Raw genomic sequence first — 15,590 nt, forward strand, 5'->3', positions numbered from 1 at the left:
CCAGCCAGCTCAGTCTGTGGTGGTACTACCAAGCCACACTTGGTGATGGACATTGATGGGCATATTCTGTGGCTATTCCAACCTCAGTGCTTCCCCCAAGTTGTGTTCAACATGGAGGAGTACTAATTCATCAGCTGATGGTGGCCGGTATGTGATAATCAGCAGAAGGTCTCTTTGCCCATGGTCCCATGAGACTTCATGGGATCCAGAGTCAATGCTGTCAACTCCCAGGCAACCCCCTCCCGACTGTATATCACTGTGCCACCACCTCTGCTGGGTCTGTCCTGCCGGTGAGACAGGACGTACCCAGGAATAATGATGGTAGTGTCTGGGGCATTTTCTGTCGGTATTATTCTGTATGAATTACTATTTCAGGCTGTTGCTTGACCAGGCTGTGAGACAGCTCTCTCAACTATGGCACAAGCCCCCAGATGTTAGTAAGGAGGACTTTGCAGGGTTGACGGGGCTGCATTTGCCGTTGTCATTTCCGGTGCCTGGGTCGATGCCGGGAGGGCCATCCGGGTTCATTCCTTTGTGTTTCCTTTGTCATGATTGAATACCGAGTGGCTTGCTCGGCCATCTCAGAGGGCTTTTAAGAGACAACCACTGAGTTGCGTCTGGAGTCACATGTAGGCCAGACCAGGTAAGGACGGCAGATTTCCTTCCCCGAAGGGCATTAGTGGCAGCAGTTACAGGATGGCCAGTAGTTAATGGAGGCAAGGGCGGAGGGGGGGGGTCTCACCCAGTGGCTGAAGAGCTGGCAAGAACCACTCATTGCCACCATTAAGGAAAGTCTTCAAATTAAGTGTCAATCAGGTGGAAGCTGCTGTCATTGCACTCGCCAGAGGCACAGGATCATTGAGGGGCCCCAGTCCACAGCTGAGTGATGGCAGGTGATAGAAGTGGGCTCACAGGATGGGGGTTGTGCAGTGGGGGGGGGGTTGAGGGGGTGGGGGAAGAGATGGAACAGCGGCAAGGGCAGGAATGCCACTCTCTCATTGGGGCCCCTCCCTCCTGATACCAGATCCGTTGATCACCAAGAGCCTGACAATGAGGGACCACCTCAAGAAGCCAGCAAGCAACCCAGCAGGGCTTGCTTTTCAGGCTTCTCGCTTGGGTTAGTCAATCATGAAATGGACACTTAAACTTAAGGATCTCAATTGTCCTTAAGGCGGGGGAAAACAGACACCACATACCCGCCAGCGGAGGCAAGTGGACAATGGGCACTCATCCACCCCTCCCCAACTCCCACCATCTATCCCACCCGCGTTGCAAGGCCCACCTCCCAGCCCACTCCCATACAGAGAGTAAAATTCTAGCTAATGATTTTGTCTCAAGTTTTATCTGAATAGATATTAAAGTTAAAATGTACCTTTGGTTTCCAAGTGACAAACTTCAACAATGTTGATTAAAACCTTTTGCAACTCTTTCGATATGTTCGCCAGTGTAGTTGGAGGTCTGGTGCCCAGTAAAAGATTTGACACAGTCTTGTGCCCTCCATCTTGTTGGGTGTGGATGTGATACATCGAGATGTTCAATGGGTGCAAAGTGCCAATCACCTGGAGGGAACACAGAAGCGGCAATGTTGAGTCATAGATAATTTTCCCAAGAACAGATGACTGGAGATCAGCATGTTCTCGGCCGCCATGTACCTCGAATGGCGATCGAGCAGTTCTGGCGACAGACCATAATCCATGGCTTTATTGACAAACTTTATCATGGTCATCGCCCCTCAGCGAAACAATTGCATTATGGCAAGCCCTTAACATTTAAACTGAGGGGAAAAAGTATTTAATTTGGAACTCAAGATGAGCAGTTGCTGTAGTTGGGGAAGATTTTTAATATCCCCTGAGACATATAAGTCGTAAAGAAAGAAAGAAATTAAGAATTGCCATTTATATCATGGTTCCTCACAATCTCAGGACCTCAAAGCACTTGGAAGTGCAGACGCTGTTGGTAAATTTGGTAAACATTGCAGCCAATATGCGTAAAGTAAGCTCCCACAGACAGTATTGAGATACATATCTGGGTCATCTGTTTTGGTAAAGGAAGAATAAAGGCTTGTCTGAACCCACTTCTCCGCTTCAAAATAGTGCCTAGAAGAGCAGGTGGGGTCACAGTTTAACAGCTCACCAGGAAGGTGGTACTGCCAAAAGTGCAACTCTCCCAGAGCACTGAACTTAAATGTCCACTTACATTTTGTGCTCAGTTCTCTACAGTGGGACTCCCGCACGTGCTACCAACAGCTCTGTGCTCACACAATACGTTGCAGCAAACAACGCAGGGTGACCACAGCAGAAAGCTGCAAATTGCTGGTGCTCAACAAAATGTCCCAGGTGTTGCGGTCAAGAATTTGCAGTAGTAAGGCGGCACGGTGGCACGGTGGTTAGCACTGCTGCCCCATGGTGTCGAGGACCCGAGTTCAATCCTGGCCAGGTCACTGTTCGTGTGGAGTTTGCACATTCTCCTCATGTCGGCGTGGGTTTCACCCCCACAACCCAAAAAAGATGTGCAGGGTAGGTGGATTGGCCAAGATAAATTCCAAAAAAAATTGGAAGTTTATTTATCTTTTTTAAATTTGCAGTAAAGATTTTGTGGTAGTAATGACCACAAAATTACAGGCCGACTATCCTTTGTCCAAACATCTGAACATCTGCAAAAGCTGCACCTTTTTTTTGGACCTCATCGACCTTCAGCGTGGGAAGTCTAGTTTGTTGCCTGCTTTATTTTCCTGCCAATTCTTGTGGTTAACTTGTCAAAAAATGCATTCCAGGTACTCTTTATTTGTTATTCAGTGGAACATCCATCCGGCATGCGTACCAGGAACGAGCGGGGAGCCACGCGTGGGAGAACCTCGGCAGGTGCTGACCAGCCACCGTCTGGTAGGTGAATGCGGACGTTGTCTCCAGGGGCCAGGGAGGGAAGATCAGTTGCCCTTGTGTCGTACGATCTCTTCTGGCGATCGCGCTGCAGTTGCATCCTATGCAGTACCGGAGCATGGTCTATTGTTGGTGCCAGGATGGAAGGCACAGTGGTTCTGAGGGCACGACCGCTCAGCAGCTGTGCTGGCAAGAGACCCGTGGCTAGTGGGGCCGAGCGATAGGCCAGCAGGGTGAGGTAGAAGTCCGATCCGGCAGCAGCAGCCTTGCAGAGGAGCCGCTTGGCAATGTGAACGCCCTTCTCCGCCTTTCCATTGGACTGGGGATGCAGAGGGCTGGATGTCACGTGTGTGAAGCCATACGAGGCCGCAAAGGACGACCATTCATGGCTGGCAAAACAGTGCCCATTGTCCGACATGACAGTCATCGGAATGCCGTGGCGAGCAAAGGTGTCTTTGCAGGCCCTGATGACAGCAGACGACGTCAGATCGTGCAGGCGTATGACTTCTGGGTAATTGGAGAAGTCGTCCACTATGATAACATAGTCCATGCCGAGCGTGTGAAATAGGTCGACACCCATCTTCGCCCAGGGGGACGTCACCAGCTCATGGGGCAGAAGCGTCTCAGGAGGTTGCGCCGGCTGAAACCTTTGGCAGGTTGTACAGTTGATCACCATGTTGGCAATATCGTCACGGATGCCCGGCCAGTATACCGCCTCTCGGGCCCTCCGTCTGCACTTCTCGACCCCCAAGTGAACTTTGTGTATTTGATCGAGAACCAGCTTGCGCATACTCTGCGGAATCACAATCCGGTCCAGCTTCAGAAGGATCCCATCAATGACGGCTAGGTCGTCTCGTACATTCTAGAACTGCGGGCACTGCCCTTTGAGCCATCCTCCCGTCATGTGGCGCATCACTCGCTGTAAAAGGGGGTCGGCCACTGTCTCTCGGCGTATGAGGGCCAGACTGGAGTCGTCAGCCGGCAGATTTTCCGCTGTCAAAGCCACCTGTGCCTCGACCTGACATACGAACCCCTCCGCATCTGGCGGCGTGCTCACTGCTCTGGATAGGGCGTCCGCCACTATGAAGTCTTTCCCTGGAGTGTAGACCAGTTGGAAGTCATACCTCCTGAGTTTAAGTAGGATGCGCTGGAGGCGAGGGGTCATGTCGTTCAGGTCCTTGTTTATTATGCTGACCAGGGGGCGGTGGTCAGTTTCGACCGTGAACCGTGGAAGACCATAGACGTAATGGTGGAACTTGTCTAAACCGGTTAGCAAGCCCAGGTATTCTTTTTCGATTTGCGCGTAGCGCTGCTCTGTGGGGGTCATGGCCCGCGACGCATAGGTAACCGGGGCCCATGACGACGTGTCATCCCTCTGCAGGAGCACTGCTCCAATGCCGGATTGGCTGGCATCAGTTGAGATTTTGGTGGGACGAGACGTGTCGAAGAACGCCAACACTGGTGCCGTGGTGAGTTTGCGTTTGAGCTCCCCCCATTCCAGCTGGTGTGTGTGTTGCCACTGGAACTCTGTAGATTTTTTGACGAGGTGGCGCAGAGACGTTGTGTAGGAGGCAAGGTTGGGAATGAATTTCCCTAGGAAGTTGACCATGCCAAGGAAGCGTAGGACAGCCTTCTTGTCGGCCGGCTGCGGAATGGCTGTGATGGCGCTTACCTTGTCTGCATCCGGACGGACCCCTGACCGGGAGATATGGTCCCCCAGGAACTTCAATTCGGTCTGGCCAAAGGCGCATTTGGCTCAGTTGAGACGCAGGCCATTTTCCCGTATGCGGGCAAAAACGCGTTGGAGACGATGTATGTGCTCCTGCGGTGTGGTGGACCAGATGATGACATCGTCCACATATACGCACACCCCTTCGATGCCTTCCATCATCTGCTCCATGATTCTGTGGAAGACCTCGGATGCCGAGATGATGCCAAATGGCATCTGGTTGTAGCAGAATCTGCCGAAAGGGGTGTTGAAGGTACATAGCTTTTGGCTGGACGGGTCCAGTTGGATCTGCCAAAATCCTTTAGAAGCATCCAGTTTCGTGAATATCTTCGCTTGGGCCATTTCACTGGTGATCTCCTCCCGTTTGGGTATGGGATAATGTTCCCGCATAATGTTATTATTGAGGTCTTTGGGGTCTATACAGATGCGGAGCTCGCCAGAGGGCTTCTTGACACACACCATGGAGCTGACCCATGGCGTGGGCTCCGTGACCCTGGATAGGACCCCTTGGTCCTGGAGATCCTGCAGCTGCAACTTGAGGCGGTCTTTAAGTGGCGCAGGAACCCTGCGAGGTGCGTGAACGACCGGGATGGCGTCCGGTTTGAGGTGAATTCGGTAGGTGTATGGCAGTGTTCCCATGCCTTCGAATGCCTCCTGGTTGTGGGCGAGGAGCGATTGGAGCTGTGCTTTGAACTCTGCATCCGGGAAGTCAGACGTGCCGTCTGGAGAGAGAGAGAGAATTTGTTGCACAAGGTGGAGAGCCTTACATGCCTGTGCGCCCAGCAGGGAGTCCTTCGATGAGCCAACTATCTCGAACGAAAATGTGGCCGTGTGTGTTTTGTGTGTCACCTGGAGCTGGCAGGATCCCATGGCCGGGATAACGTTCCCGTTGTAGTCGACCATCTTGCACCGGGATGGCTGGATTGGTGGTCAGACCTTCATGGCATAGAATGTTGACCATGCTATGAGGTTGGCGGAGCCGCCAGTGTCCAGGCGGAAAGTAATCGGCGATCGGTTGACCGTCAGGGTGGCACTCCATTCATCGGCCGGATTGATGGTGTTGACCCGGTTCACATCAATGACCGCAACCCGGAAGGCGTCTTGGCCATCTGTGTCGTCGATTTGGATGTCGTGATGTGGAGGCTGGATGGTCCGCACGTGTCTGCGAGGTTGTCGGAGATGTGGAAGATCCACAGGTTGAGCCGCTCGACAGTAGGCAGCGTAGTGACCCATCTTGCCACAGCATAGGCATTGTTGGGTTTTTGTAGGACATTGCCCTTTTAAATGTGCAGCTCCACAGTTGCCGCACGTCATGACGTCATGGCGTTCGTTACGCCACTGCGCATGCGCAGTTCGGTCTTGCGTCGGGCGCGCATTGCGCAGCACGTCCCTCAGTGTTGCCATAGGTTTTGGCGCGCACAAACGCGGGAGGCCTCAAAAGGCGCGCGAAACGGCCGCCCTCGTCCGGGCCGCGGGCCGGGAGAAACTCGATTGCCTGGATGCGTTCGGCCTCGTGGGCCGCCTGGCTTGCCAATTCGATTGCGTGGGACCCCCTCCGTGCCGATTCGGTCGCCTGAAATTGGGCATAGCGGCTGGTCGCATTTTCATGCAGGACACAGGCTTCAACTGCAGATGCTAAGGTCAGGCCTTTAATTTTTAGAAGCTGCTGGCGTAGGTCACTGGAGGCAACGCCAAAAACGATCTGGTCCCGGATCATGGACTCTGAGGTGGTGCCGTAACCGCAGGACTGCGCGAGTATGCGGAGGTGCGTCAGGAAGGGCTGAAAGAGCTCATCCTTACCTTGTAGGCGCTGCTGAAAGATATACCTCTCAAAGCTTTCATTGACCTCAACGTTGAAGTGCTGGTCGAGCTTGAGGAGGACCGTGTCATATTTAGATTTGTTCTCGCCTTCCGCGAACACCAAGGAGTTGTATACATCGATGGCGTGCTGACCTGCGGTAGTGAGGAGCATGGCAATCTTTGTTTCGTCCGAGGCGCCCTGTTTTTCATTGGCTCGCATGAACAGTTCGAATCGCTGCTTGAAGAGCTTCCAATTGGTGCCCAGGTTCCCAGCGATTTGCAATGGCTGCGGTTTGTTGTGGGTGTCCATGGCTCGGGATAGCAGATTTGCCGGTAAGTATCGATTCACTCACTGGTACCATGTGGTGTTGGGTGCTCTGAGGTACAGACGAACCAACACGGTTGCGATTGGTACAACGCAGTTTTATTCCAACAATTATTTACACATCTGACTTGGTACTCAGCATGTGGTGACGGTGTGAGTGTCTTGTTACTGAGGTCCTGGTCTTGTCCTGTCTCCAGATGGACTGGCCAGCAGGTGTCGTGTTTCTTGTCTTATACTGTGTCTGCTCTTGTCTGTGATTGGCTGTTGTGTTATGTGTGCTGATTGGTCTGTTGGTCTGTCTATCATGATGTGTGTGTTGTGATGTGTGTTTGAATATCATGACAGGTCTCACCCCACAACCCAAAAGGATGTTCAGTGTAGGTGGATTGGCCACGCTAAATTGCCCCATAATTGGAAAAAGAAGAATTGGGCACTTTAGATTTATTAATAACAGAGTTGACTGAAATCCAAAACGCAATCAGTTCCCAGCGGTTTGGATAGAGGGTACTCAACCTGTATTGGCGGTTCCCATCATTAATCCACTGAAACTGATAGCGATATTTGGATTTCTGCCTTCAACTGCGTATGGGCATCCACATAAGCAAGTAAAATAATGAATGTATTTTGAATACGTAATTATTAAATATTAAGCTAATCAATAATTGGTTAAAATAGCGATGAATAAAGGGTTGACATACTGCTGAGTGCAAGAATCTCAGGTGATTCATCAGATCGAACTCGGCCTGCTCAAAATCCTGCTTCACTTCAATCAGCAACTGGAAGTATCCTTCACCCCCTGTTAAAAGACAAAGCAGAAAATGGCACAATACCCTGAGTGATCACATCTTGCGAATCCTCACCAACACTAATCGGTAATCTGGTAAAGAATGCCAGCTGCAGGAGGTGGATTCTTTTCATAAACACGATTCCGATGTGGGTTTTTTACCCTGCTTCTATACTGATAATAATTTCTGAATGATTTTTCCCTAATTTCCCTGTTTTCAACGTCATTGCTATAAACACTCAAATCCAGCTCGCACTCCTCAATGTTAGTGGGCAGACACTTAAGCCGCCTATGTCCATTCATTTACTTCAACTATTAGAGTTTCCATTAAAGCAACAGGCAAATGGCTGGCACGGTGGTTAGCACTGCTGTCTCACAGAGCCAGGGACCCCTGGTTCGATTCCGGCCTTCTGTGACTGTCTGTGTGGAGTTTGTACGTTCTCTCTGCATGGGTTTCCTCCAGTTGCTCTGGTTTCCTCCCATAGTCCAAAGAAGTGCAGATAAGGTGGATTGGCCATGATATAATTGCCCCTTAGTTAAGGGTGGGGGTGTGGGGTTATATCAGGCCTAGATAGGTTGTTCTTTCAGAGGGTCAGTGCAGACTCGATGGGCCAAATGGTCTCCTTCTGCGCTGTAGTGATTCTATGGATAGTAACTTCATCTAAACCTTCCTTCGCACGGGATAATTTCCAGGCCACTGAGTCAGGGTTTACAGACGCTCCCTTACTTCAATAAGTGGCATTTCAGACCAATTGATTGTGTCACTTGGAGATGTTCCCTTAACAATCTGTCACTGGATCAGCTGAGCAGCCAGTTAGATCAACCCAGCACCCTACAAGACAGAGTAGGTTAGTGAGAAGGAACTGTTGCAGGTTAAATAGTTCCGCACCATAATAATCTCACAGTTGTGATTCCTTGCTTTGGGCCCCGTATCTAAGGAAGAATGTGCTGGCCTTGGAAAGGGTTCAGAGGAGGTTCACAAGAATGATTCCTGGAATGAAGAACTTGTTGTATGAGGAACGGTTGAGAACTCTGGGTCTGTACTCGTTGGTGTTCAGAAGGATGAGGGGGGATCTTATTGAAATTTACAGGATACTACGAGGCCTGGATAGAGTGGACATGGAGAGAATGTTTCCACTTGTAGGAAAAACTAGAACCAGAGGACACAATCTCAGACTAAAGGGACGATCCTTTAAAACAGAGATGAGGAGGAATTTCTTCAACTAGAGGGTGGTGAATCTGTGGAACTCTTTGCCACAGAAGGCTGTGGAGACCAAATAACTGAGTGTATTTAAGACAGAGATAGATAGGTTCTTGTTTAATAAGGGGATCAGGGGTTATGGGGAGGAGGCAGGAGAATGGGGATGAAACATATCAGCCATGATTGAATGGCGGAGCAGACTCGATGGGCCGAGTGGCCTAATTCTGCTCCTATGTCTTATGGTCTTATGATAGATTGGATTTTATTGAATTTGAAAACAATTTCAACACAGAATGATGTCAGGAAAATGTTACAACACCCTGGGTGAGTGCATGGTCAGTTCCAGCCCCACAGAGCCCAGAGTCCCAACATAAGTGAATGAACCAATAATTGGTATTTTCCTGAGATCTTTAACCCTTGACTGCTCCAATGAGTTACAGACACCAGATTTATAGGTAAAACAATAACAAACTTTATTTACAGTAAGAAGTCTTACAACACCAGGTTAAAATTTATAACAAGACTAAAGAATGATTATATAGAGGAAATAATTGGCACTATGGTCTACCAATCTACCTACTCCCTAAAACCCCATCCCGCCCTCCACCCAGACACACAGAAGACAGACACACAATAAGGGGAGGGGAAGAATTAAAACAATGGGAGTTGAAGGAAAAGGTTTGAGATGAATCTTCGCTGCTGCAGTTGTAGCCTCTGGAGGCGCCGCACTTCTCCGAATGTGACCCTCTGGGGAATTGGTTTATATTAGAGATTCAGGTCACCATTCTGACGTCTGACCACCAGATGGAGCCTCACACAGGAAATTCAGGTCAGTGCAATTCTGACCTCTCACCACTGGATGGAGCTACCGTCTACCCGACGTATTACTGAAACTTTAAACCTGAGAATTTTGCAATGTTTTTCGTTTGCCTGATCTCTGTACAGAAACACCGGCTGTATTAGAAAGAGTGTTCTCAGATTGGGCTCTTTCCAGCCTTTCAGACACAGGATTACAGAATCATAGATCTGGTTAAGAAACCGCCTGCAATTTTTCACTTTAGAAGTCTCTCTTCACAGTTCTGACTGCTGTCTGTCTTTTAAAGAGGAGTGCCCTCACATATCTGACCAGGAGTTTTAAACATCACCTGGTAGAGGGAGAGAAAGAGAGAAAGAGAGAGAGAGTGTGAGAGAGAGAGAAAGAGAGAGAGCAGAGAAAAAGTGTCTTCCCGCTTGCTCCTGGCCTGTGTCTTCTCACAGAACCCAGGACAAAAATGGGGCTCTTCACATGACCCGCCTTTCTTCAGAAAGATTCTGAATGGCTCCACCAATTGCAAGCAACAACAGGAGATAGTTCAGAATTTCAGATTCACCAATTGGCTGCTTGCCAAGTCTATCATATTGACATCACAGAACCCAAAAGGGAAGTCGTGGGCAAGTCCATTAGACCAGGGGTGTTTCGTTTTGCAACAGCTAGCAAGAAGATTGTAGATTAGAGGCAGCCAGGACAGGAATTAAAAAGGAAACAGAACAGACAAAGGTTTTACGACAGTATCCTAACAAAATTAAAGGTAGTTGTATGGGTTTTATTTTGTTTACGGGATTCGGGTGCGACTTGCTAGATCAGCATTTATTGCCCATCCCTAACTGCCCTCCATTTCAGAGAGCATTTGAGAGTGAACCGCACTGTTATGGGTCTGGAGTCACATGTAGGCCATACCAGATAAGAATGGCAAATTCCCTTCCCTAAAGGGCATTAATGAATGAGATGGATTTTTACAACAATCAACAATGGTTTCATGCTCATTGTTAGACTTTTTAATCCCAGATATGTATTGAATTCAAATTTCACCATCTGTCGTGATGGGTTTCAAACCTGGCGCCCCAGATCTTGCCCTGGATTACTAGTCTAGTGAAAATACCACCATGCCACTGCCTTCCTTTTATATTAGAATTGGTAAACATGAGAAATAAGGTGTAGTTTCAAGTGTCTTTAATTTAATGCCTGGAAGGACAAAAGCTGTATTTGGATTAATATTGGACAAAGGGGTTTGTGTATGTTGGGGTTGGTTAAGTTCCAACTGTGTCTCCATTGGGCTTAGAGAGGGCTACGGTGTCAAGAATAAATAAAAGGCATAAGCATGTTGGTGGTGCTTAGCAACTGGGGCCTAATAAGGTAGAGAAGCTTTTAAATTTTAGTTTTAGCTGAATTTGTTGGAAACAGGACCTCAGGGCGTGAACAGCTCTCAACTCTGCCAGAAGAAAGACTGGACAGGATGGGAACTACAAAGAGGCAGGCTTCCTATTGTAGAAGTTACAGTCCGGATAACCAGGGAATTTGGACAAAAAGAACCTTTAAGACAGCTGAAGTTAAGAGAACAGAGACTAAGATATTGTTCAGAAGAATTCAAGCAAGAACAAAGAAAGAGTTAAAGAGACAATTGCAATGACTAGATTTATGAGGTAAATGAAACGTCTAATGCCATTTCAATAGTCTGGGAATCAAAAGTTAAAGCAATTGTGAGCAGTTTGCACAGCAGTCAAAACAAGGAAATCCTAAAGGTGATGGTGTAAAATCTGGATTCAGTGTAAGAGCAGAGCAGAAGCTTTGTTTAAAAGTGTCTTTTGGAAAACCTGGTTTGGATTTCAGAATCCAAGCCAATTTGGAAAAGTATTATTATGCGACAAGATTCTAAAATGTGTTTTGGGGAGATGCTGAGGAGACTTCTACAAACATTCACTTGGGGGTTCAGAATGGAGGGCGCACCTGCCCACAGTCATCTTGTGTGCTTAAATGGGACTTTGTGTTCATGAGAACATTGTAGCTTTTGATATATTTTGGAACCCGTGTTAATCTTAAAATTTGTGTGTAATTTTTAAGATAAGGGGGAGGAGTAAAGGCGTATTATATCAGAATCCATCTTTTCATGTTCAATAAATGTTTTTTGTCTTATTAAAACTAATTAGCGGTCCTGTCACTCTGTTACTTCATGTTTTATTTAAAAAATTAAAGTTAAGGTCTTTTGAGTCAGGGTTCTATTCTGGGATCCTCCCGTCCAGTTATAACGTCAACTGGGATCATAACAATGAGTAAAACTGATCATACGGAGTTTATAGAACATAGAATTTACAGTGCAGAAGAAGGCCATTCGGCCCATCAAGTCGGCACCGACCCTTGGAAAGAGCGCTCTATCCAAGCACACACCTCCACCCTATCCCCATAACCCCACCCAACATTTTCTAAACACTCAAGGCAATTTAGCATGGCCAAGCCACCTAACCTGTACATCTTTGGACTGTGGGAGGAAACCGGAGCACCCGGCGGAAACCCACGCAGACACGGGGAGAACGTGTAGACTCCACACAGACAGCGACCCAAGCCGGGAATCGAACTTGGGAACCTGGAGGTGTGAAGCAACTGTGCTAACCACTGTGCTATGTATGGAGGTATATTTCACAGATATACCTCCTTATATCTGTGAATCATCCAAATACTCCGAGAATTCAACTCTAACTGGAAATAATCTCACTGAGCCCTTGCCTTCCCCAACAATACTGCACCGTAATCGTTCTTCGGAAACTTCCACTTTCAGACATACTGGAAAAGTAACAGGTTCAATCCTCGGGCTGTTAATTTCAGCCTGAGCAGCAATATGGTTTCCAAGATTACAACAGCTTTGGAGCAGCGCGAGGCGAAATCAGCTCAGATCCTGATCACTGTCTATTGACTGTTGCTGGGTACTGGACCTGCATGAACATACATATTAGAGGGCTTGGATCACTCAGCCCTTCGAGCCTGCTCCACCATTTCAGAACCTCATGGTTTGACTCCACATTCCTGCCTACCCCAATAGCCTAGTTCTAGGTTCTCCCACAAGTGGACACATCCTCCCCATGTCGACACTGTCAATACCCCTCAGGATCTTAAATGTTTCAATCAAGTCGCCTCTTAATCTTCTACACTCCAGCGGATACAAGGCTAACATCTCCAACCTTTCCTCATAAGACAACCCATTCAATCCAGGTACTAATCTGGTCAACCTTCTCTAAACTGTTTCTAACGCATTTACATCTTTCCCTAAATAAGGAGACCAATACTGTACACAATACTCCAGATGTGGTCTCACTCGCGCCCAATATATAAGTAAAGCGTAACCTCCCTACCCTTGTACTCAATTCACCTAACAATGAATATGAATGTTGGTAAGGATAAGAATCATCGGGGCAGCACGTTGGCGCAGTGGGTTAGCCCTGTTGCCTCACAGCGCCGAGATCCCAGGTTCGATCCCGGCTCTGGGTCACTGCCCGTGTGGAGTTTGCACATTCTCCCAGTGTCTGCGTGGGTTTCGCCCCCACAACCCAAAGATATGCAGGTGGATTGGCCATGTTAAATTGCCCCTTAATTGGAAAAGATTAATTGGGTACACTAAATTTATAATTTAAAAAAAGGATAAGAATCATACACAAAAAGGGGACCACCCGGCCCATCGTACTGGTGTGAGCTCTGTGAAAGAGCTATCCAATTAGACCCACTCCCTTTGCTGCTTCCCCGTAACCCAATCATTATTGCTTTTCAAGTATGTATTCAGCTCCACGTTGAAAAGCACTGTTGAATCTGCCACCACCATCTTTTCAGGCAGCTGAGCTTAAAAAAGTTTGCCGAATCCCACCTTCGGTTCTGTTCCAAATGAAAATCAAAATGAAAAAGGAATCGGATAATTCTTTGAAAAAAATTTTAAATATTCACAGGGCTTCAGGGAAAGGGGCAAGGAAGCGGGCTAGCTGAGTGGCTCTTGCAGAGGGCCAGCATGGACAGAATGGGCCAAATGGGGCTGGTTTAGCACAGTGGGCTACACAGCTGGCTTGTCATACAGAACAAGATCGCCAGCGCAGGTTCAATTCCCGTACCAGCCTCCCCGAACAGGCAACGGAATGTGGCGACTGGGGCTTTTCACAGTAACTTCATTGAAGCCTACTTGTGACAATAAGTGATTATTATTATTATTATTAAATGGTAACCACGCTGTGATTTGACCTTAAATCTGTTTCTTTGGGTTACCTGAAGTGCAAACAGCTTGTCCCTGTTCACGCTATCAAACCTCTCTAATTTGGAACACCTATTTTTTTGAGGAATTGTGAGATTGATGGTAAATCTTTGGAATTAACAGGTTTGCCGTGTTAAAAGCTCTGTATAAATACACGCTGTTTGTTGCAAGTCTCAGATGGCTCCAGTCCATTGAAATTCACAGTTAACACCTGCTAATCTTAGCTCCTCGAGTGGTGGTGCTATAATCCTTCTCCCAGACTCCCGAAACAGGCCCAGCTCAAAGATCTAGCATTCCCTTCTGGTTGATGGTGAGCGAAGATCGCAGCACATCCCCTTCACCCCTGGATGTAACCGAAGAAAATCAAAACGGATCAACTTAGTGAAGGCAGCTTCGTCTACCGCAAGACGGCGGACAGCATATACTGCATGGAATTGCATGTTGGCCGCACACTGCATCATTACCCCGAGAAACCTGCAGAGCCAAACGTGAAAATATTTGCCAATTACATTTAAACAAAGAGCGTGTCTCTTCCAGTGGGGTGCAGTGCACATCGTCGTCATGCTTACAGCACTCTGGTTCCTTGCTAATTGAGCGACTAAAACTAGAGGCAGATTCCACTGAGACACTACCTGATTTCTCTGTTAATTAGCCCACAGGCAAACCTTTATCATTAATTGGTGGAACTGACTGGATTGCTTTCTGATACAAAGTGAAGGCAGATATTTTGTGGGAACACATTCAATACACCCGATACAAATCAGAACAGTTGACTCAAGATGAGCGTCTATGATTTTAAAAAATAAATTTAGAGTACCTAATTCATTTTTTTCCCAATTAAGGGGCAATTTAGCGTGACCAATCCACCTATCGTGCACATCTTTCGGGTTGTGGGGGCGAAACCCACGCAAACACGGGGAGAATGTGCAAACTCCACACAGACAGTGACCCAGAGCCTTAATCGAACCTGGGACCTCGGCGCCGTGAGGCAGCAATGCTAACCACTGCGCCACCGTGCTGCCCTTGTCAATGATTTTTTAATACGTTATTGTATAATTTCCACTGGGCGTGATCTCTGCGGCAATTAAAAGGGTTTCATGTAACAAGTGTTTGGCAAAGGTTTTATTTAGTTTATCCAGGGTGAATATTCATGTTGCATTCTTCATCACGGGGGTATCTCCACCAGTACTCGACCCTGGAATCTTCGTGCAATCATAGAATTATTAGCCATTCACACTATCGGTGCTAATGCCGGCTCTCTGTGTGAACTAGCCAGTAAATTCCACTGCCCTACCCTCTCCCCACAGCCCTCCAACTCTTGCCTTAATTGCCTTTTGAAAGTTATGGTTGAACCTGCTTCCATCACCCTTTCCGGTAATGCAGTCCAGTTTCCATCAGTTTGCTGACTGCTTCTTGCAGAGTACCAGCAGAAACCCGACGGGCCAAATGGCCACGTTCTGTGCTGTAACAATTCCTCAGCACATGGTTCTTTTGCCAATTATCTTCAATCATTCACTCTTTTCCGCAAGCCACTCAGTCACTAGGAGGTGGGGCGGGGGGGGGGGGGGGGTGCGGTGGAAGCAAGGGGGCAAACATATCTAAGACACAGTGTTGAATCTATCAGCATTGTGCAGTACCTGCTGGGATAGGTGAGGTGCACACTGATTCCCCGCTCACACCGCAACATTTCTGCAGTCCTGAACAGTCAGTGTCCCATCTGCAGCTGTGGTTCCCCGTGGCCTTCTCCTCTGGCTGGCATGTTCCCGGATGTGAAGCAAACTCCTCGCTTCTGTTCAAAGCTGAGGGAATCAAACATGTGACAAGTCAGTA

General features: G+C 48.0%; 1 protein-coding gene across 7 annotated transcripts in view; it reads right to left on the bottom strand.

Moving 5' to 3' along the window:
* LOC140427679 (uromodulin-like 1) overlaps positions 1–15,590 on the bottom strand; it is a 123,439-nt gene that overhangs the window by 92,261 nt on the left and 15,588 nt on the right. For all 7 annotated transcript variants that reach the window (XM_072513166.1, XM_072513169.1, XM_072513168.1 and 4 more), the window contains exons 2-4: positions 15,398–15,559; positions 7,432–7,529; positions 1,373–1,559 (exon numbers count right to left, since the gene is read on the bottom strand). In XM_072513166.1, the coding sequence (XP_072369267.1) occupies positions 1,373–1,559; positions 7,432–7,529; positions 15,398–15,559 (447 nt within the window). The remainder of the gene's footprint in view (positions 1–1,372; positions 1,560–7,431; positions 7,530–15,397; positions 15,560–15,590) is intronic.

Source organism: Scyliorhinus torazame, chromosome 8 (assembly GCF_047496885.1).
Source record: "Scyliorhinus torazame isolate Kashiwa2021f chromosome 8, sScyTor2.1, whole genome shotgun sequence".
Classification (NCBI taxonomy): domain Eukaryota; kingdom Metazoa; phylum Chordata; class Chondrichthyes; order Carcharhiniformes; family Scyliorhinidae; genus Scyliorhinus; species Scyliorhinus torazame.